The sequence below is a fragment of the Bidens hawaiensis genome, unplaced genomic scaffold (genome assembly GCF_021521415.1).
Source record: "Bidens hawaiensis isolate Kalapana, Puna unplaced genomic scaffold, B.hawaiensis_p1.1 tig00012999_1, whole genome shotgun sequence".
NCBI lineage: Eukaryota > Viridiplantae > Streptophyta > Magnoliopsida > Asterales > Asteraceae > Bidens > Bidens hawaiensis.
In genome coordinates this window covers 612238-635303 of record NW_027492089.1, presented here as the reverse complement: position 1 = coordinate 635303, position 23066 = coordinate 612238, and the positions used below count along the sequence as shown (strand labels likewise).

Sequence of the window (23066 nt, the reverse complement as noted above, 5' to 3'; positions counted from 1 at the left end):
ACCATAAAGAAGACATTCCGTTCATAAAGGTTGTTGCTGATCCGAGTGTCGTAGAAATCGCTAGTCGTTGATTGGGCAATGAGATAGATACTAACGATTAATCAGGATTTACCGTATCAGACTTTAGTGTATAGTTTTCAGTTTAATATACACACGCACACATTTTTATACGTAATTTTCAGTTTTGCATTTACACATACATATTTTAGCTGGAAATCGCTGATTTTGACCGGAATCTCGCTTGAAACCACCTATTTTGGTCAGGATTTCGTCAAAGAGCGCCGACTAACTCCGATGATCCTGATTAACGATTAGCCCAAAATTAATTGGTGGGATGAGGACTAGCGATTGATCGAGGATTAATCGGCTTCTAGTCGAGATTTCACACACTGGCTGCATCAAAGTACTTATACAATACAAGAAGGTATTTGTTTTCTAGAAAAATCCACAACATATCCATTTTATGTTGAAATGTAGGAGAATGTTCACAAATATCCTTAAATGTCTTATCTTAAATTTGAATGATATGACGTTGGTATTGTAAACGTGTTATAAATTGTAAACTTGTTATAGGTAGTCACGTGTAAATTTTTGTGAGTTCTAACAAAATTTTTATGAGGTCCACTTAAATTTTTGTGAGTTCCGACAAGAATTTTTTGGGTTATGACAGAATTTTGTGGGTTCCGACGAAGTTTTTGTAAATTCCGTGCATTGCGGAAAAGGGGGGTTAATACATGCATGTTCGAAAGCTACGTGCATTACGATGGCCGGTGGGTACGTGACGAAAAGTTGGTCGGCATAAGTTCGGTTCATTACGACAAAAATTTTTTGTCAAAAATTTAATTACCAAAATTAACGTGTCAAAAAGTAAATATATAAGTTTAATAAGCAAAAATTTCACTATAAAAGTTGAGGCGCAAAAATTAAATATGTGAATGGGTCAAAAAGTATATATGCTAAACTTTTACGAAAAAAAACTAATATAGCAAAGTTTGTAACTAAAGTTGATTGGTCAAATGTAAATGTTTTTATTTAACGGCAACAAACATATTTGTCTAGATACTCTGTACGGGTGATCTAATGACAAAATGTCATCACCAGCTGACCCAACTCAGCCTCACGGAGCCCTTAATCGCCTCCAAATTATCTTTAGTTTCGGAGAAATCCCACCCGCCCGAAGGCCCACCGGTGATAAAAACCCAGATGCCCTCAGGATCGAACTTGCGAAAGATCTCATTCTTTCTTTATTGAGCCACCTACGTCCCCTCCAAAATGTTAGTGAGATATGAACTCGGGTCTCCATTAAAAAAACCCAAGTTGCTTACCACTGCACCAAATTAGAAAAGAACAATGTAAATGTTTTAAACTTAAATGTCAAAAATCTAAAGAAACTAATCTATATTTCAATTACATGAATAACTAAAGTATTGATTTTAATAATTATTTTTATTCATATTCTTGTTCTTGTATACTAAACCTGAAACTACACAATCAAAACAGTGCATTAAAGTGTTGTAATATAAACAGCCGCCACCACCACCACAACCACATGAAAAACTCCACAAACCCATTCCTCCAAACCAAATGCAAAACCCTACCCACCCTCCACCAAACCCACACCCAACTCATCACAACCGGCCTCATCCACCACACTTACCCTCTCACCCAACTCTTATCCTCCACCCTAACCCCACCACCTTCACCTTCAACACCCTCATCTCTTCCATCCTTAACCACCACCCAAACCACACCCACTTAGCCTTCACCATATACAACAAACTCTTATCCACAAAGTCAATAAATCCTAATTCTTTCACTTACCCATCTTTGTTTAAAGCTTGTGCATCAAACCCTTGTTGGGTTCACCATGGTTTGGCCTTACACACCCATGTTATTAAGTTTCTTGAACCATATGAATACAATGATCATTTTATTAATGCTTCTTTAATTAGTTTTTATTCAAAGTATGGGAAAGTTAGTGTTTGTAGGTATCTTTTTAGTCTAGTGAGTCAGCCTGATTTGGGTTTGTGGAATACTATCTTGTCTGCTTGTAAACACGAAACTGTTTTGAGTTTGTTTAGTGATATGATTAAGGAGTCGAAAGTGAAGCCGAATGAGGTTAGTTTCGTGGCGTTGATTAACGCGTGTGCGGATTTGGGTGTGTTTAGTCAAGGGGTTTGGGCGCGTTGTTACGTTGTGAAGAATAACTTGAAGGTGAACCGGTTTGTTGCGACGGCGTTGGTTGATTTGTATGTGAATTGTGGGTTTTTGGAGTTTGCGCGCCAGGTGTTTGATGAATTGACTAAGAAGGACGTGTTTTGTTATAATGCGATGATTAGAGGATTCGCTACGCATGGGTATGGGTACAAGGCGCTTGATTTGTTTGAGGAGATGGTGGTGGATGGGTTAGCCCCGGATGATGTTACGATGGTGGTGGTTATGTGTGCTTGCTCGCATGTGGGGCTTGTGGATAAAGGTCGTGAGTTTTTTTATTCGATGAAGGTGAAGTATGGGGTTGAGCATTACGGGTGTTTGGTTGATCTTTTGGGTCGAGCCGGATGGGTCGATGAGGCTATGGAAGTAGTTCACACAATGCCCGTGAAGCCTAACGCTGTTTTATGGAGATCGTTGCTTGGTGCGGCAAGAACCCATGAGAATTTAGATATTGCTGAGGTAGCACTTGATCATTTGGTTGAATTAGAGCCCGAAACTAGTGGTAATTACGTGCTTTTATCAAACGTATACGCACATTTGAAAAAATGGGAAGGTGTAAAACGGGTAAGGAGGCTAATGAAAGATCACGGTGTCAATAAAACACCAGGAAAAAGTATTCTTGAGATCGACGGTGTGTATCATGAGTTTTTAACAGCGGATAAAACACACCCGCGATCTCAAGAAATTTATCTCAAGATTGATGAGATGAATAGAAAGTTGAACGAGTGCAGGCATAAGCCGAGGACTATGGAGGTGTTGTTTGATTTAGAAGATGAAGATGGAGAAGATGCATTGTCGTATCATAGCGAGCGGCTTGCGATTGCTTTTGCACTCATGGTGTCTGAGTCGGGTTCGCCCATACGAATCATAAAGAACCTCAGGGTGTGTGTTGACTGTCATGAGTATACAAAGCTTGTTTCAATGATATATAAAAGAGAGATAATTGTTAGAGATCGAAACCGATTTCATTGTTTTCGAGATGGGATCTGTTCTTGTGTAGATTATTGGTAGCAAATTGCAATACAATAAATGCTAAAAAGAAAAAGTTTTAACTGTGCTAAAGGATGTATATGTACACTACAATCTGACTGTAATGGAGGGGCAATATATTGTTATCCACTCCTTCTAAATCCATTTATTCATGTGGTCTTCTTTTTTCTTTTTGGTATTTTTATGGCTATGGTTTATATCGCGAGTGTTCCTTCACTAACTTGGTTATCATCTGACGAAGAATCTGGAGAAGATTTAGGTTTTGACATGATCCGTGAATAGCCGTAACCAAGAGAACTCCCGCTTGCTTCCGACAGCTGCATTATGCACAAACAAAGCAATATGGTCAACTTTTATTTAAATTAAGAATCATTTGTGATATAGGCGGTAATTATATGGGTTGACTAGGGCTATGTTTTCTCTCTTAACGGGTCTAGAATTATAATATATCAAATGTGTTGAACAGGTTTTAAAGTGTATAAATGCATAAAACCTACTATATCATTTTATTTAAAAAGGGTAAATACCGGACACAGAAAAATTATTAATTTAAGCACTTATTCTGACCCGCTATATCCACCCATTTTGCCTCTATTTTCTGGTACAAGATTCAAGATGTAACAAAGTAAGATTGGATACCTCGGTAAGCTCTGATAGGTGGCGGGATCTGAACTCATTGATAGCGGCTGCTATCTCTGACATTGGCAACTTAGCCTATAAAACAAATAAAAATCAAATATTCAAAAAAACTAACCTGTAAAAGCCAATAAAGAATTATACTACAAAAAATATTATATATCAAAAACCAACAAAAATAAGAAATATGATCCAGATAATATTTTGCCAATCACTAAGACTCACTTCTGCAAGAACAGCCGATGCTAACTGTAGACTTGGTTCTAAGGTCTCTGGCACAACCTGCAACAAATTTACTCAAAAGTTAACCCCCTGATTGCCAACAAATTCTTTTTTTTTTTAAATCTTTTAAATAAACGTAAGGTGGTAAAAATAGAAGTACCGCTGTAGCCCCGGCCTTCTCCAAGTTGAGTCCATGATCAACATCATGAGCGCGCACAAATGTCTTGACATTAGGGAAATACTTGCTGAGAGCCCAAACGGTTCTATAATTTGCACCAGGTGAATCTAGAGTTATTGCTGCAGCACAGGCTCTATGAGCACCAATTTTATGCAACACCTATATGTTCACATGAACAGAGAATCGGTTCATAATTTTAATTTTCAGGAAGAATATTTTACTTAAAAAGTTAGAATTGAATATAACTTCACCTCTTGACTGCCAGCATCTCCAAAATACACAGGAAGGTCAAGTGCACGTCCCATTGATACTCGATCACTTTTATCATGAGAATATTCAGATGTCAGTAAGTTTGTAATTTGTTATGTACTTAAATCATGTTAAACATATGATGTATATATGTGTGAACCCTCGGGTGGGCAAAAGTGAAATTGTACTAATTTTGACGTTATTTTACTAATCTCGTGAAAATAACGTTAAAAGTGACGGACGGTTAATCAGGCATCATGTAGTGGCGTTGATAGCTGAAAGATAAGGGTACATGCACCGATCAGCCGGTGTCCCGATGATTGAGTGCTATGTGCCTTATGTCCAAGGCTTGATGCAAAACTACTATTGAGCCGGGGGTCTCACCGGAAGCAGCCTCTCTATCCCTATGGGGTAGAGGTAAGGCTGCCTACATCTTACCCTCCTCAGACCCTACCATAGCTTTGCTATTGGTGGGATATACTGAGTACGATGATGATGATGATGATGACTTAAATCATGTTAAAAATTAAAGGTAAAAAGAACAAAATAACTTTTACCTCCTCACATCAAGAGCAACAAATGGAATCAATCTTTCAGAAAGAAGTTGGGCGATTATCTGAAAGAACAAAACAAAATTCATACCAAAAAAAATAAATGTAAAACAAGTCACCTTTGTGTTTGTTTATAGAAGTTAATATCAAATGCAATTGACAATGGTGCAACACCTGTCCAACACGTCCGAATCCACATATGATGATATGACCTTGTAAATCATCTGTCTGAAAGAAATTTAACGAAATACAAGAGTGAAATTGCCCTGATTGCGGTGCGCACATATGATGTATATATGTGTGAACCCTCGGGTGGGCAAAAGTGAAATTGCACTAATTTTGACGTTATTTTACTAATCTCGTGAAAATAACGTTAAAAGTGACGGACGGTTAATCAGGCATCATGTAGTGGCGTTGATAGCTGAAAGATAAGGGTACATGCACCGATCAGCCGGTGTCCCGATGATTGAGTGCTATGTGCCTTATGTCCAAGGCTTGATGCAAAACTACTATCGAGCCGGGGGTCTCACCGGAAGCAGCCTCTCTATCCCTATGGGGTAGAGGTAAGGCTGCCTACATCTTACCCTCCTCAGACCCTACCATAGCTTTGCTATTGGTGGGATATACTGAGTACGATGATGATGATGATGATGATGACAAGAGTTAAAAAAAAATTAAGTATCATTGTACCAAATCCCCAACAAATTACTGTCCAAATTAATAAGAGCAGAAATTAATGGTGCAAAGAATTTACCTCACTCTCATCAGGTAATAAACTACGCACATCTTGCAGCTCAAAACGAGATGCAATCAACTGGCCACCAGCAGCTAACCATGGTGTAAGGGCCATTGATATCCCCACCACAAGAAATAACAAAGAAGATAGCTGAGGAGTCATTATGCTCTAAAAAACACAAATTTCAAGTACCAATGAACGGCAGTTACTATATGAATAAATGTTTAGAATAACAAACAGCTTAGCCTGATGAAGCTCACCTGATTGACAGCTTCACCAAATGCAACAAAGGCGAATTCTCCACCAGGTGCAAGTAAAAGACCAACTCGAATTGCGGATATTAATGAAACACCAAAAAGTCTACCAACTGCAGCTACCATTATAGTCTTCCCAGCAATTAGAAACCCTAACGATCCCATAACAACAGGAAAGTTTGAAACAAGAAGTTTTGGATCGATTGACATTCCAACCTAAGAAGCAAAATGTTGAGATTACTATAAATTTCATAGTAAATGCCCCGATAATACCGTCCGTGTGAAGCCATTGAAGAAAAATAAAATACAATAAAGTTCTGTCATATACCGTCATGAAGAAGAGACCTAATAGAAGGCCACGATATGGAGCAATATCTGATTCCACTTGCAAAGAGAATTCAGTTTCTGCAAGTAGCAAACCAGCAAGAAAAGCTCCAAGTGCCATTGAAAGGCCAGCCTGTTGCATTTATCATGAAAGAAAGGGGCATTAATGTTGTGTAGATTAGAAATAAGAAACGTAATGATTGAAACAGTAAGTCCACTTACACGGGCAGTAAGTAGACTAGTACCCAGAATAACCAGAAGTGTATTTGCAGAAAATATTTCTGCATTTTGCATCTCTGCAATTTGCTTGTAAATTGGGCGAAGAAGCTGCAAACAGTAAGCGAAAGAGCTGAGTAATTGACACCGGTAGCATAGAAACTATATTAAAAACTTTATAAACCTTTCTAACATTAATACCACACTTACCATTTATGGCATTGAACTTTCAAATCTACCAAAAATAGAAACATACGTTCATTCTTTATACCAATCATAGCAACATAATTAACCTCGTAGTTGATAACTTGATATAATTGGTTAAAAATGAAAGTTTGTTATTGTGCAAAGTCCCTAATTGAAAAACTTACCAACCGTCCCCCAGCAATAATGGCACTGATAGCAACAACTGCCTTTACAGCAGCTAATCCAAGAGCTTCAGCAATTGCAGAGAATCCAATCTGAACATGTGAAAAAATGGCATATTACAAAAGGGAGCTGCTACTTTATGATAAACTTTTGAGTTATCAAATCAACAATATGTGACAGTTATCATATTAATTTACCAACTCACTTCAACTCATTAAGGACAATGTCAATGAATAAAACAACATACAAAGATATGAAGTTTTATTGAATAGATGGTATGTATAAATGTACGTACTTACCCCTCCTTTGGATGAATTTGGTGAAATAAGAGGTATAAGAATCAGCAAAACAACCACAGCTAAATCCTGACAGAAAAAAATGACCCTGATAAATGCAACGTTTTCTTGAAACTTTTTTAAAATTAAGTATATTAACACTCATGACACCCATAAACGTATATCGTGATTGGATGTGGATACCTGGAAGAGTAAAACAGAAAATGTGGCACGTCCATGACGTGATGTGCTCTCCCCTCGCTCCTGCAATACCTGCAATGCAATATGAATTTATCTTTTAATCTATACGATAAGATGGTAATATAAGATATAAAAGCAGTGTTCATTTTTGTATTAATGATTACCTGCAGGACAACTGCTGTAGAAGATAATGCCAAACCATTACCAATGACAATCGCAGCAGGCCCTGGCTGTCCACATACAAAATGGGCAATTAATCCTACCACAATAGCTGTCACCAACACCTGTATGTATCACCAACAAAGTTTTATATAACTAGTAGCACAACACAAAATGTATAATACAAGCTTGTTAGTATGCTACTACTAGATATTTGCAGTTAGTTACCTGAGCAGAACCCAATCCAAAAACATATTTCTTCATGGAGCTCAGCCTTTCAACAGAAAGCTGTAAACGATACACGATACGATTTCAACTGTAAAAAAAATAGGAATGTAATACAAAAACATTATAAAATTAGACTTGTTTATTCAAACCTCCAGGCCAATATTAAAAAGCAGGAAAACAACCCCAAATTCCGCTATTGCTTTTGTAGCATGAACATTACGTATAATTGAGAGACCGTAAGGCCCAATCAAGATGCCAGCTGTCAGATAACCAAGAACAGGGCTTCCTAAAAATGTAACCAAAAAGGATGATAACCATTAGTGATACAGACTATGTAACTCAATATTAATTTAACATTCAAGTACCTCCAGGAAGTTTCTGAAATATTGGCACAAATATTACACTGCCAAGTAACAACCACAGCACGTCAAAAAGAGAAGCCTCTTCCTCATTAATCTGCATAGATTAAACACACAATAAAACATATAGAAATGTTACTTAAGGGACCAGTGCAGCAAATTACAAGGTTTTGGAACTAGAAAATAATACCTCTTGGTGTGGAAGCATCTCAATCATCTTTTTAATTTTTTTAGGTAATTTTTTTATCTGTCTGACCAAAGGCTGACCATTTGAAGAAACTTCATCGACATTGGTGGTGATAACATTTGGCGGCTGAAATATAGTACCAAACCGTTCTCGTTTAGCATAGAAAGCAAAACTGTCAATATACCACCAATATTATAAAAATTAGTAGCCAATAATGTTTGATATGCATGCTTGTTTATTTTTTTCATTTTTTTCTTTATAAAAAATGAACCAGAAAAAGAATGTATACCTTGCACCAACAAGCAGAGACCCAACTAACAGTTTGGGTAAATTCTTTCTTGCTGACTCACTAAGTTCCTGAAAAAAAGCTGATGGTGAGAACTCAGTACCATCTCCCTCCATGGAGAAAAATGATGCAGGAAAGAAACGAGACGATTTCTTTAATAATGCTTTTGGTGAATATAATGGTGAGCTGTCCTTTGTGACATCCTTCTGTGTTTCTTGTTTTTTTGTTTGAACCACATTCTTCAACTTTTCAGCATCACTTTCAGTGTCTTGGGTTGTTTGTTCATTCTCTTTGTCACTATCATCAGAAACTCTATAATCTTCTGACGATTGGTCCACAGAACTTAACTCAGTATCTTGTATGGGCCTACTCAAAGGATCTTCAATTGTTGCCTCATTGTCTTTGCTGTCAATGACTTCAACTAAATTCCCTTCGAGGGCGTTTTCGACATCGCGTGTCTCCCCGTCTGAAATTGTGCTTTCAGATGTATCCACAAGAGAGGTGGCAAGAACTTTTTCAGCTTTCTGTAATGCAATTTCAGCATCGTTAACACGTTTCATGGCCTCAAGTTCGGAAGCAACAGCTTTTTCTGCTAAAAGCATTATATTTGCCACATCTTCTTCAGCTTTTACTGCATCTGTTTGTGCATTCTCTGCAAGTTCATTCAGTGTAACAACCTCTCTCTGTAACTCGTCTTTTCTGGTTTGTAACTGAATCAATGCTTTCTCACAATTTTCCAAATACTCCCTACACTCTTTCATTTCATTCTGAGAAGCTAACAGAATTTCCTCTTCTTTCAATAAGTTCAAATTTTCATTATCATTTTCACTTTCATTTTTCACTTTTGCAGCTTCTATTGATTCAAGAGCCGCATGATGCCCAGCTTCAGCTAAAGAAAGGGCGATTTGGGCTTTCTGAATAGTTTCTCTAGTGGGGTCCTCTTCTTTCACAATATCTTCAATAGCAAGTAACGCTGCATTGACATCATCCCATGCATTTAAAGCTTTGTCTTTTAGATCTATTGCTGCTTCTGATATCCTCTGAGCTCTTTCCTCAAACATGGTACTATCAAGTTGTGCTATCTCCAATTCTTTCTGTGCTTTACCTAACAACTCCTTTAATTCGTCCAAAGTGGGGGCCACCACTTCTGCTTCTTCTCCCTTATCTCTAGAATCATTCTTAGTGTCTTCTTTAGAATATTCTTCATTTTTAGTCACGGTAGATTCAACATCCATTCCACTCCCATTTATAAAAGCGATTGAATCATTTCCCTGACAAGATGATTTAAGATTCCCCCTTGATGTCTTAAGTGTATAAATTGAATTGAAACCTTTAGCGATTCTGTTAGAACTAAAACCATGCTTGCAAGAAGTAATCAATATCCTTTTAGAGCCAACTTTTGACACAAGCCTTGGATTGCCTGTAAAATTATAACCAAAATCTGACTGCAGGCTTTGCTGGTCAAAAATTCCACAACTAGTACCTGGAGAACCACGAATCTGGAAACTACATGAATAATTCATATCTCCTCTCCCTTTCTCAATTTATTTACTAAGTGATTGTAAAAGCAATTGTCATAAGGCTGTAATATCAAACGCCTGCAACATAAGTCAAAAGCTTAATTTAAACCTCCATTACACTACTGCTTTATGGTTCAAATTATAAAGTGAAACACAGAGATGCATATATAGCGCAATTGATGTATATAAATATAACTACATGCATAGATTTTAATCACTTAAAAGTCTAATTTCTAACTCCGACATTGGAAATAAACCTTGTAATATTGTAATGTAATATATTGTTAATTAAGGTTACAATTATGCGTGGTTACATAAACCTTGTATATAAATATAACTACATGCATAGATTTTAATCACTTAAAAGTCTAATGACCATATGGTCTAATAGTGGACTTCAGTACTTAGTAGATATGTACTCAATTTCACTCAAGCATTACTTTAACATTGACTAAATCTAGTCTCATTTTGAATTTGACACGAGAACTAAAATCCTGAAAAGTTTAGTACCCATCGTACATGCAAATTCAAATTACCCAGAAACACATGAAAAGCTTTGATATGTGTAAGGTTCTAAAATCAATTTTTGGATCAGTGGACTTAATTGCCGTTCAGCATATTCCCTCTAGCATTACAACAGTCAGTTACATTAACTTAAGTCGGTAGATGCCCAATTAACATACTTACAGTCATCTAAAGGATTGGTGTTAAAATTACAAATCAAATTCACTCCATTTAAGTTTACTAAATAAAAACAATTATTGAAATGTAAAAGGTATCCATCATGTTAAAGTGTTAAACACACATGAATCTGCAGACATTGGTGTCCGCAGATCTATTTTCAATCAACAAAATCATGGTTCTGATCAGTTGACTTTTATGTCATGCTAAATGCACCTTAGAAACATCACAATAATTGATTAATAAAACTTAACCTGTTCTTCAGTTTCTACTAACTGCAGCCCAGATGTCATTTGAGTTTACAATAAGAAACTAATTTTTAAAACCGCCAAAAATAGTGTGCATACATTTTATTCCCAAAAGGCCATATACATTGTCAAATAAACTCCAGTAATCTGAATTCCAGTTTCTGGTTAGTCTACTTTCAATGTTAGTCAAAATACCTATAAACATTACCACAATCAATTACTCAAGCTCAACCATATCTATACATGTCCTAATAACATAATTTGAATAACCTAACTTCCCAGTTTCATAGTTAGACTCAAATATCTACTATATATGATTGCCACAACTCAACCATGAAACCTGCAATATCTATTGCTCCAAATTAGTCACACACATAAACCTGCTCATACTGATACGTGTCATGTACTCAACTCAAATTTCAATAATCTGAAGTTCAATTACTAATCAATCGAATTTCAATTTTCCGTCTAAATGTAGCCTAGAAACATTACATTATTACAACAACCACACAGTCAAAACTAAACTAAATTACACATACTACTTGAAATTTGAAAAATAAACATCATACAGTTGCACAAATACTCATACTAATACGTGTCAGACACTCAAATCAAATTTCAATCATCTGAAGTTCAATTTCTACTTAATCGACTTTCATTTATTCGTAATAATGTAACCTAGAAACATTACATCAATCAATCACTCAAAATTTGAACTAAATACACATCCTACATGAAAAGAAACATCATATAATTATACATATACACAAAAACACATATATATGCTCATACTAATGCCGGATACTCAGATCAAATTTCAGTAATCTGAAGTTCAATTTCTAATCAGTCGACTTCCAATTATTCATCAAAATGTAACCTAGAAACATTACAGCAATCAATCACTCAAAATTTGAACTAAACTACAGATCCTACATGAACAGAAACATCATCACAAAACACATATATAGGCTCATACTAATACGTTTCAAATCCTCAAATCAAATTTCAACAATCTGAAGTTCAGTTTCTAATCAATCGACTTTCAACTACTCGTCAAAATGTAACCTAGAAACATTAACACTAGCCAATCACTCAAAATTTAAACTAAATTACACTTGCTACATGAAACAAAACATCATATAAATACACATATATCTATACTAAAACATGTCAGATACTCAAATGAAATTTCAATAACCTGAAGCTCAATTTCTAATCAATTGACTGTCAATTACTCTACTCGTCAAAATGCAACCTAGAAACACTACAAAAATAATCACTCAAACTTTAAACTAAGACGCTATATGAAATGAAACATCATATAAACACATTTATACACACAAACACATATATCTGCTCATACTAATACTTCTAAAGCTCTTCTAAATAGTCATTCAATCGAATTTTAATTACTCGTCAAAATGTAACCTAGAGACATTAACACAGTCAATCACTCAAAATTTAAACTAAATTACACACGCGGTATGAAACGAAACATCATACAAACACACTTATACACACAAACACATATATCTGCTCATACTAATAGTCTAATACTTCAATAATCTGAAGCTCTTCTAATTAGTCATTCAATCGAATTTCAATTACTCGTCAAAATGTAATCTAGAAACATTAACACAGTCAATCACTCAAAATATAAACTAAACTACACACGCTATATGAAACGAAACATCATATAAACACACTTACAGACACAAACACATATATTATTCTGTGCGTGATACTGGAGATGTATGAACGTATAGTATAGATGAGGTAATGAAGAGTGAGGTTTACCTGATTAATCGTACAAATTAGAGCTTGAACTGCAATCAATGGCGGATAACTACACGGAAAATTAGGTTAAAAACGGAAAACGACGTACGGTTGATGATGACGTAAGAGCGAGAGAGTGTTAGTAACTACTAGTCTGAAGCAAAGAGAAACCAAGGATTCAGTTGAATAGTCTTCAAATTGTTTATAGAAAGGATATTCACCAGTGTTTTTATTGGTTTTTATCGGTGTCGGTTAAGTTTGTTACGGTAACAAAATCTAAGTTACGGTGCTGGAACTTAAATAAATAAATTCGTCAACGTCAAAATACGATAAATGCACATATTTAAAACAACAAAACCAGAGCGTTATAACGGCGAACCAACATGGACTCGGTCGATTTCAACGATACCAGCACTAAATCATGAAAGTAGTTTACTATTCCCCGTAAAACATAATTTTAAGGAAAATAAATTATTTTTTTACAAGAAAACATATTTAAATAGTAAGAAGGCGTTGGCGTGACATGATCGCAACCTGCCTTGTGACTCAAATCAAAATTGAATTCTCTTTTGTGGTACCGATTTTTCATATTAACAAAAATTTTACTTACAATTTAATTAAAGTAATTAGTTGTTTCTATAGACCATATGGAGTTGTTACAAGGTGTTAATATGAATCAGCATTGTAGTATGATAAGTCTTATGTTTAGCAAATTTGTTTATACATACTGTGTGTGGAAAGATGGTATATAATATTTTATGCTGATTACACTGTTTAATAAAATTACTGTATATTTTTCTTTTTGAAACGATAAAACCAAGTAACTTAATTGATATGGAACAACTTATAGTAACATGTAACAATGAAATAAATATGTTAATACTTACATTAGCAATGTTATATTTCAACATTGGATGTTGGTAGCTAAACTCTAAAAATGTTTTTATTTTAGTTATTAAATCTAGTAATTTCGATTTTAGTTACTTAGCATGTAACGTGTAAAAAATATGTTATTTTAAAACATAGAAAGGCAAATATGAAATAGCCCCAACTCTTCATTCCTCCCAAACGACCAATAAAACTCTCCATTCATGTGTTTAAATAGCCACAAAAATCTAACATGAAGTTAATTAAATGTTAATAATGCATTTTTTGTTTTTAAGCTTTTTATTATTTTTCTTCCTTTTTTTATGTATTGAACTTTAATATATTTATAATACTTTAGTTCATTTGACAGATTAACATATTATCTTTATCTCCCTAAAGAAGAAAACATTCGGAAAAATAACCTGCAACTTAAACTTGCTTGTGTATTAGCTTTCAATTAAATTAACTCAACTTTAGCTCTAGTCTAATCATTTGATTTAAGCTAGATGGCTCGTACAAATTTCCAAGTCGATTAGTCGAAAACTGACTGAGTGTAATGTAGATTAGCTGTTGACGGCTCAATCAATATAAGATAACTTGCTCATTGTTAATATAAATTTTAAATATGTACTTGACTTCGCACTTCCACTACTGGTATAACATGTTCTTGTATGTTTATATAATTTGACATTTTTGTTAATTTGTTATTTGAAAGTCGCATAAATTAATAAAATTAGTTACAATGTTATTGTTGTGAACATCTTGCATTATTTTGTTTACCTTTTATAAGAAATAAAAAAAAAAATCCTAATAATAATTTAAACATAGAAGCAAGAAAAAAAGGATAGGAATGTAATATAATTGACAAAACAAATTGAACAAGTCTCTCTATGCATATATGAAAAAAAATGATGTTTATTTCCAAACTTTACAGAATGGGAAATCTTACTGCACCATATTCAGTCTTTTTTACGGAAAACTAAAGGTAAAACGAGTCGGCCACCTCAAACTTGCTTGTTGTCATTGAGAAACAGACTAGTACACTGGTCCAAGGTGTCATCAGGGCTCGTAACTGAAAAAAAAAACAAAAAAAAAACAATCCGTCGATAAATTTGGAGAAGCTTGTTTTTTTTAACTATGACAATGAGCAGCGTGTAACTTTTGATTTAAAATTTGAAATAATGTAATGTTGTATTCGACGCAGTTTTCATGGGACTCGGAGAATATGATAATAAATATGATTTACAGACTAACCTATGTGACCAACAGTTCGTTCGGATTCATATATCTCATGATCATTTCCCCCCTATAGAACAGTTATTTCAGACGACATAAATACCGGTAGTCTATCAAAAAGATATTAAAATGAAACAAAAGAAGTGTAAATAAAGATAATAAGCTACCTTGTAAGTCTTATCTCCAAAGAAGTGAATCTCTTGAAATTCATCCAAGTATTTCAAGCAATAAGTTTTGTCCCATCCTTGTGGGAAAGCCTATTAAAAGAATTTTCAAAAAATTAATAAACAAAATTAACGAATAGACGAGCTAAAATTCTCGTTTTTCTAATACTTAAGTAAGTAGTTACTCACATCAAAGCTAATTTGACCACCGATGGAAAACGTAAGGTTCAAATGAGCAAATTTCTCTCTAAGAACTTCCACCATTTTTGGGCGTATATTATGAACCTGAAACGCAATTTATCATTGAATTAATCATATTGTTGATATGAACTTTTATTCCAAATGAATAAAAATGTTTGTACCTTGTCATATATCTCAAACTCGTCTCTTTCTTCTTGACTACAGTTTCGTCCAATTGGTGAAACATTGATCATCCCACTTCTAAACTCAATGAAAGTTCCCCTGTAGTTAAAGAGGTTTATTACAAATTCTAAGAACATGAGTTAACTGCTTCGAGATTTTAGATTTTCACTCGCCTTTTTATCGGGATATCCAAGTCAGCAATATAATGAAGGGTGAAATTCACAAACTCCTGCATCATATTGTGTATGTTTAGTTATTACAAATTATAATGCTAAGAACATATTGTGGATCCATTAAAACAGGAAGAAGAAAAAAAGAGAAGTATTTTACCTTGATCTTATCCTCCCCTAGAAACGTCTTCAGGCTCTGCAAAAGGGATAATTGATCAATTAATAGTAAAAAGGTAAATAAAAAACTAGTTTCTAAGATCTGTAACGAGTATGTAAATGAAGATGATGTTTTCAATGTTTTAGAGAATACCTCTGTTCCAACTAGCTTTCCATCCTTGTAGGCCACGAGGCCGTTCTCAGCAAACACATAGTCATAGTCCTTTGTAACTGCATAGACATAAGAGTTGCATTGTTATTAACTTACATAAAATATTATTTGAAAAATGCTGCAAAAGAGTGCATAAAAGAAGCAACCCCTTATTAAAATAAAGTAGTGAAAATGGAAAGTAACAATCAGACGCTTTTAGCTTTTATAAAGGCTGGCTTTAAGAACTCGGGTCCAAGCCAATGATAAAGAACATATCTAATCTCATTTTAAAAAAAAAAAGCAAAGAAAGAGCACACAGTTGACCTGTTGACCCTAGCTGTTCTGAGATCTTAACAAGGTCAGATCCTCCAACAACACCAACAGTAACAACCTGCAAACAGGCAAAAAAAACAAGACACTGAATAACGTAAATAAACTGAGAGTAACCACCCACCCACCCACATACACAAAATGTGCAGAATATAATAAATCACGTACCTTTCGCAAATCCTGCATGAATTTTAACATCTTTGGTGTAACGCCCTGCAACAATGAATTGCTTTAGACAAACCACTTCTAGTGCTTATATAAAATGATTTTTAAATTCAAGATTTAACTATATTGGCAAGATGAGATCTTTAGCAAACCATGTTTGATAAAAAGATATTATAATGTTCTACCATGCCTTCCTAAACAAAATCACATTTGAAGAAAGTTGATCGGAGACTTTAAATGCACTTATCATAGTGATCAATACAAAGGTGTACCTTCCTTGGAGCAGTAAGAGTGCCATCCACATCAAACAAAGCAATCAAACCAGGTTTTCTCAAAGCCATCTTCGATCTAAGTCTTACTGCCAACAAACATCACAAAATGCAACAAAAAGAATGAACCGTTAAGTAATCACGTTATCAGGATCCTTAAAATCAGTAACATCATAGAAGATGAAAAAAAACATGAATTGTATCAAACCAACCAAATTCTGCCTGTGTGCTATGCTCCTCGGTTGTGATACCATGTATTTAGATCAACAAATACTCAAACTAATCGGTGCACGCAACCAAATATTTATGACACGACACGGTTGAATTAAAAGCCACCGTTAGCTAACACTTATCTCAAAGAGAAGGTAACATATCCAGATATACTATTACTATCATTAGATCATAAAAGCATCCAACTTTCCAAACACGGAATGGACTTTCATTCATGAATCCATATGATGAGCCCATCATTTGTTATACAACTTTCGGCCCAAGAACAAATGTGATGAAAAACTGCAAGTTTCTCCATCACTAACTCTATATGGAAATCAATTCTACCAAAAAGATGAATGAAATCCCAAAAATCAAACTTGTAATTCAACTTCCAAGTTCCATTACTAATGCTAGAAATCTATTTAATGCTGTCATTTCGATCATCTAAGTTTTCCATAGGAGTGCAAACGAGCAGAGCCGAGCCCTGGCTCGACTGGGCTCGTTTTGACTTACGTGAGCTTGAGCTAGGCTCAAGAGACCGTTTTTTATGCTCGAACTCGGCCCGGGCTCAACTTGTTTATCATGCATTATTAATTAATTTATAAACATTTTTAATTATTTTTATACATTTTTTTAATTGTAATTTAATATATAATACGATCATATTATTTAGTTGTTTTTTTCCCATACTTTTAAATATAATAATCAATACATTAAATAAAAACCATATAGATAATAAGCTCGTTTAGGCTTGCGAGCTGGCTCGAGCTCAATAAGTGAAGCTTAGGCTCGTTTGCTAAACAAGCTTATTTTAAGAAGCTCGGCTTAATTCGAGCTTTTAACAAGCCGATCAGCTCGTTTGCACTGCAATCCTGTTCCAATTGGGGCATTGGTGGTGAATCAAACTTTGAACTTAACTTCTGATCATAATCTAAAACAGCAACCGGTCCACATCTTTGATATACTATACAGATCTATATCAAACTCGAATCAATCGCTAAGATAAACAAACAAAAGCCCTACATATCTCACTCCTTTATTCATATCAGTCAATTTTCCCAAAAAAATATACAAATCAATTCAGTTCACCACATTTCAACTCATTAACCTAAATAACCATTTACCTATCTTATCTAATTACATCACAGTAAAACTAGCCACATATATATGAACACTAGCCCTACAATTCATAAATTTGACTTCAATTTCAACTAATGCACTCATCAAACCTAAACAGATGCATCAATCAGGTTACAAATATGTGATTTAGCTAAATAGTTAAATTATGAAACCATAAGCTACTGTACCAGATATTCATATACTAGATCAATGGAAGAACAACGAGCAGTTACCGTACAATTTGAAGATGAATATGAATGTTGTTGTGATTTGGTTATTGAGATCCAAATGCTAAAGATCTGTTTGTGATGGATAGATAGATAGATAGATAGATATAAAGAGATTGGTGCAGTAAGACTCATAGGTGTATATGTAATTATGTATAGTGAGTGATTCAGCTTTGGGTCAACAGATATAATAATAATAATAATAATAATAATAATAATAATAATAATAATATATCTAGGAAGCAGAAGATATGGAGCCCACTGTTAGTTAACTTGTACCAAGTTTACACGAATAATTATTTCTACCCAGTCCTACCAATTATTCTTGCCTTCTGTGATACATTTTACAGTGTGTGTATGAGACGGTTCGGTTTGTTTTGAGTTAAAACTGTATCAAAATTCAAAAATAATATGTTAATTAATTGTTTAGTTTTGGTGTTTCGGTTTAAGTTCATTGAGAGGGGTGGGGAGTGATGGAAACAAGGAAAAGAATTGATGTTTAGACTTTAGAGTTTAGAGCATGGGAATTTAGAAACGAATGAGAAAACATAGAAATTACATCAACATAGCAGGTAGGCGGGCAACAAGCTGCGCCGCCACCCTTTTCTGAATTGCAAACAGGGTGTGTATAAGACGGTTTGGAATTGATGTTTTTGAAATGTTGAGTTAGAGATTATGAAATAATGGTGTGATTATGATCTTTAACCATTGGCGGACCTACATTATAAGTGTAAGGATCGGTCGTACCATGTAAAAAGAATTTTAAAGGTATATTTGTCTTTGATTTTTTGTCTATCTTCTTTCATCTTCTATAGGAGGCTCATATCCGATCCAATCAAAAATGATTTTATCGTTTCTGTATCCGCGATTTAATGTAGGTGGATACATACCCTATATATGCCTCTCTTTCACTGATTTTACCTTGAAATTTCGAATACTTCAATGATCGATTCTTTTTTATATATGTGTTAAAATATCGTCCGACCCCTATGGAATTTTGACAACAACCATCTTCCGACCCCCGAGAAAAAAAAATTGAATCCGTTAATGTCTCCAAGCCAATAATAAAGAAGATATGGGATCATCCCATCTAGTAACTCTAACTTCTTGATGTGTAATCATGATTATAGTTAAGAGTTTATGCCTGTGATGTGATTGTTGGTGTAATAATGTGTAAGTTGTTAAGGCTCTTAAACTTCATTGTTGGCAATTGAATCATGATGAACCCTAAAGGCTAAAGGCATATTTTGGGATTTGAAGTATAAAAGGATTTTGGGTAAAATGGTGTTATAATTTCAATTTTTCATGTTTGGATAGGTTAATATTGCCTGCCATCAAAGTTAGATTATGTTGAAAATATATAAACCCACATTATTCATGAATGTGTGTATGTATACAGTATATTGGAGTTTCTTGATTCATGACCAAGATAGGTACATAAGCTCAAATTCTATGACTAAATGTTGATAAACGATTACTTGTAATTACTTATTGAATTATTAATAACACGTGTTCACGATCATATAGAGATTGGGTTCAAATTTTCGAAAACGACAATTTGGAAGAATTTGATGTGAGTTGTATACATGGAACTTTCGATTTATATTAATATAAATCATCAATAACATGTAAGTTTCCGTAAAATCATCCGGTTAAGAAGTGATTAGTATGATAACAAACTAAACCACATGTTTTGTGTTTATTATGTAGTAAGTGTTTGATGAAATGCCCTTAATGAAAAAATTTGTGAAAAATGAATGATTTGATGCTACGTGTCTAATGGTTCGTTACCAAAATAGTCAAATGAATGGAATTTTGATGACTTATTGTATCAAATCGTGTGCATGTAATGTATTATAAAATTACTTGAGAATTGGTATTGAAATAGTCTTGAACAGTGTGCTCTAAAAATGTTGAAGCTTTGAAGTCAACAAGTAAGCAGTAGAGTTCAACATGTAAGGGTCTTATATATGGATTGCGAGATTGAAGAAAGTTACATGTGGCCAAAAATTGTTTGGAACTTATAAATAACTCATTCAGTATACTTAAATAGAGAATTAAGGAGTTAACGAGTCGTATAGGATTGGATAGGCTCATTTAAGGTGACATATTCTAATGGGCACATTACACGTCGACTCAAATCCTAAACACCCCTTGGATCACGTCGAAGAAGCCCATGCAGGGTCGTCGACTATGTATTTTAGTTGCAATTTTGCTAAGGTTAATCGTTTATTAAACGAACGAACATAAACGAACTTCCCGTCAAACAGTTCACAAACTATTCACCAAAGGTTTGGTTCACTTACAACCCTATTGAAAACAATTTTACGATGTAAAAACTAGAGGTGCACAAAAAACCCGAACTTGAAACCGGACAAAAGAAAAATAAGCCGGAACCGGTTTTTTTATACCCTGGATTTTAATACCCAAACTCGACCCTACCCGTATGGTACATATAGGGTATGCATTTCGGTACTAAAACCCGAACCGGACCCGATTTGTACCCGGTAATACTCGAAAACCCGAATCGGTTCCATACCCGAAACCGGGTTTGAAATCGGGTATTTCAAATACCCGATCTATACCTTAAAAATACCTGAAAAATACCCCCTAAAAAGTGCAACATTTAAAAAAAATTCAATCTATATCTGGGAAAAAACCCCGAAAATAGGGTATGTTTTTTAAAGACAATACTCGAATTTCCAGTACCCGGTTTTATACCTAAAACCGGGCATTTAAAAAACCCGATTTGTAAAAAAAACACCCAAAACAAAAATTATAAATAAGAAAAAAGTAAATTGGGCCGTATCTTATTAGCCAAAACCCAGTTTCACTATCTACTAGGGCTTCTTTTACTACCAAACTATAACCCACACACACACTATAAAACTAGCCACCTGCCTTCACATAACAAATCAACAGCTAGGGTTTTCTAAAACCCTCAAAGCCGCACATCCTCTGTAAGTTTTAGCTATGTTTCATTTTTATAGTATATTAAATTAGTTGTTTTGTTCATCAAGTGATGAAGAAATTAACTGCAACAAAATGATGGACTAATTGTCCCTGATTATTATTATTATAAGTATTTAAGTCTCTGATGTTGAACAAACAGCAAACAAACAATATACTTAGTTTGTTACATTTACTGTTTTTTAAATATGGAGAAATGATGAGTAACATTTTGGTCCGTGTTTCTGAATTTACCGTGACCGATAACTTTTTAACCAACTTCTGATCTCCATTTATTTCATTTTTTTTTTAATTTGTTTTTTAATAGTTATGTTGCTGCCTTGATGATTTATGAATCTAATCACATGTCAGACTTCAGAGATTCTTATTTTAAGAATCAATGAGATTATATTTCATGTATCTGAGCAGATGTGTTAATTATTTATTATATGATAATATTTATTTTTTGTTAGTTTAGAGAAATGAGGAGGAATTAATTGGTCCGTTTTTCTGAATTAACGGTGACCGACAACTTTTAACCACTTTTGATCTTTATGTTCTGGTGTTAATGATTTAGATGATGTGTTATTTAATTTGTTGCATAAGTAGTTAGTTTACTCGGGTCTTGGAATTAAACTGATGCATTGAAATTTTAGTGCTTATCAATTTGATTATTGAGACACGAGTATATTTATTACTTGCATACTAATTAATTTCTACTTCATCTATCTTTTATTGTTACATACATATTTAATTCTAGGGAATGTGATGTTCCAATCAACCTATCAATTGTTTACATACCTATATGTTTTCGGTTTGGTGATTTAACTGATGTTTTTTTTATTTTAAAACATGTTTTTCTTGTGTATTTAACTATTTGATTGGTTGTCAAGTGATGAGAATTATAACTGCAACAAAGTGATCGATTTTGTGTTCGTGATTATTAGTATTTAAGTCTCTATGAACCCCAAATTTCTGTATCAATTGTTTTATTGGTTGATCTGATATTTTATGGTATAGCCACTTGATTTAATTTCTTTGAAGAGCTGAAGATGAATATCAGATTACTATTGAAGGTGGTTGAAGTTAACTAAAAATGTTAATGGTTATGGTGATTAGAGCTTAAACATGTTTTGGTTTTTGGTCATTTATACGGTTTTGAATTTTGTTACAACTGATTTAAGTGGAATTCTGTTCTAGTGTTTCATGGAAAAGAGCCAAAAGATTTTTGTAAACTTATAATGTCTTAGGATTGTGATCTGAGAAGTGATGGAAGTTTTTATTGTTTTGGAGGCTTGAAGACATTCGTTTTGTGTTAATGGTGGCTGACCAATGGAGCTACCTCTTTTGCTGGCCTTGTTAGACCATCCTTGGTCAAATCTAGGCCAACCCTGACAATTTGTGGCATGCGTAGTTAAAGCTTGATCCCTGGCGTTTAGGCATTAATGCGTTCTTTAATGCTTCGAGTACAGATGGTCTTGGTTTTCAGCAGGCCTTAAATTTTGTTAAATATAAATTAACAATTTTGTTAAATATAAAGTAACATTCTGTATAATTACTGTTTGCATTTAACTATGCTCAATATAACTATAAAGTATTTTTGATAGATTTGAATCTTTATGAGATAAGTGGATAATATTAAAATTATTGAATGTGTTTATCTACTTATTATATATTTCCTAGACACTAAGTACTAATTAACTTTTGATCGTCAGATTCTTAAAATATTTATTTTGGAATAACCGGATATAAGAGCATGTTCACAAGGTTTCAACAATTACCAAGCTTATGCGGTAGCATGCTGAGTAGCATAATAGTGATGGAGGGT

At 34.2% G+C, this 23066-nt stretch overlaps 2 protein-coding genes, 4 non-coding genes and 1 pseudogene across 6 annotated transcripts; 5 read left to right on the top strand and 2 right to left on the bottom strand.

The window, feature by feature from the left end:
* Positions 1-1549: 1549 nt before the first annotated feature.
* LOC143542860 (pentatricopeptide repeat-containing protein At5g43790 pseudogene) lies at positions 1550-3233 on the top strand (annotated as a pseudogene).
* LOC143542900 (K(+) efflux antiporter 2, chloroplastic-like) lies at positions 3089-13069 on the bottom strand. Its single transcript, XM_077035372.1, has 21 exons — positions 12881-13069; positions 8638-10232; positions 8352-8520; positions 8168-8258; positions 7952-8088; positions 7803-7862; positions 7580-7699; positions 7419-7487; positions 7239-7304; positions 6942-7031; positions 6577-6681; positions 6359-6487; positions 6037-6246; positions 5795-5944; positions 5215-5268; positions 5047-5105; positions 4492-4558; positions 4223-4399; positions 4066-4122; positions 3844-3918; positions 3089-3521 (listed from the first exon to the last, which is right to left on the bottom strand). The coding sequence occupies exons 2-21, from the start codon at positions 10155-10157 to the stop codon at positions 3399-3401; spliced, it is 3528 nt and encodes a 1175-aa protein (XP_076891487.1). The 5' UTR covers positions 10158-10232; positions 12881-13069; the 3' UTR covers positions 3089-3398.
* Positions 13070-14706: 1637 nt separating this feature from the next.
* On the bottom strand, positions 14707-18431 carry LOC143542904 (phosphomannomutase-like). Its single transcript, XM_077035375.1, has 12 exons — positions 18301-18431; positions 16734-16819; positions 16465-16509; positions 16291-16357; positions 15970-16046; positions 15820-15855; positions 15663-15718; positions 15489-15588; positions 15316-15411; positions 15130-15219; positions 14981-15032; positions 14707-14798 (listed from the first exon to the last, which is right to left on the bottom strand). The coding sequence occupies exons 1-12, from the start codon at positions 18422-18424 to the stop codon at positions 14731-14733; spliced, it is 897 nt and encodes a 298-aa protein (XP_076891490.1). The 5' UTR covers positions 18425-18431; the 3' UTR covers positions 14707-14730.
* Positions 18432-21302: 2871 nt separating this feature from the next.
* LOC143542910 (small nucleolar RNA Z199) lies at positions 21303-21392 on the top strand. Its single transcript, XR_013136975.1, has one exon. It is a non-coding gene; the product is annotated as a small nucleolar RNA Z199 (small nucleolar RNA).
* Positions 21393-21450: 58 nt separating this feature from the next.
* Positions 21451-21528, top strand: LOC143542917 (small nucleolar RNA SNORD18). Its single transcript, XR_013136981.1, has one exon. It is a non-coding gene; the product is annotated as a small nucleolar RNA SNORD18 (small nucleolar RNA).
* A 43-nt stretch (positions 21529-21571) lies between these two features.
* On the top strand, positions 21572-21670 carry LOC143542914 (small nucleolar RNA R64/Z200 family). Its single transcript, XR_013136979.1, has one exon. It is a non-coding gene; the product is annotated as a small nucleolar RNA R64/Z200 family (small nucleolar RNA).
* A 452-nt stretch (positions 21671-22122) lies between these two features.
* LOC143542912 (small nucleolar RNA Z199) lies at positions 22123-22204 on the top strand. The gene has a single exon (XR_013136977.1). It is a non-coding gene; the product is annotated as a small nucleolar RNA Z199 (small nucleolar RNA).
* The last annotated feature ends 862 nt before the right edge of the window (positions 22205-23066 follow it).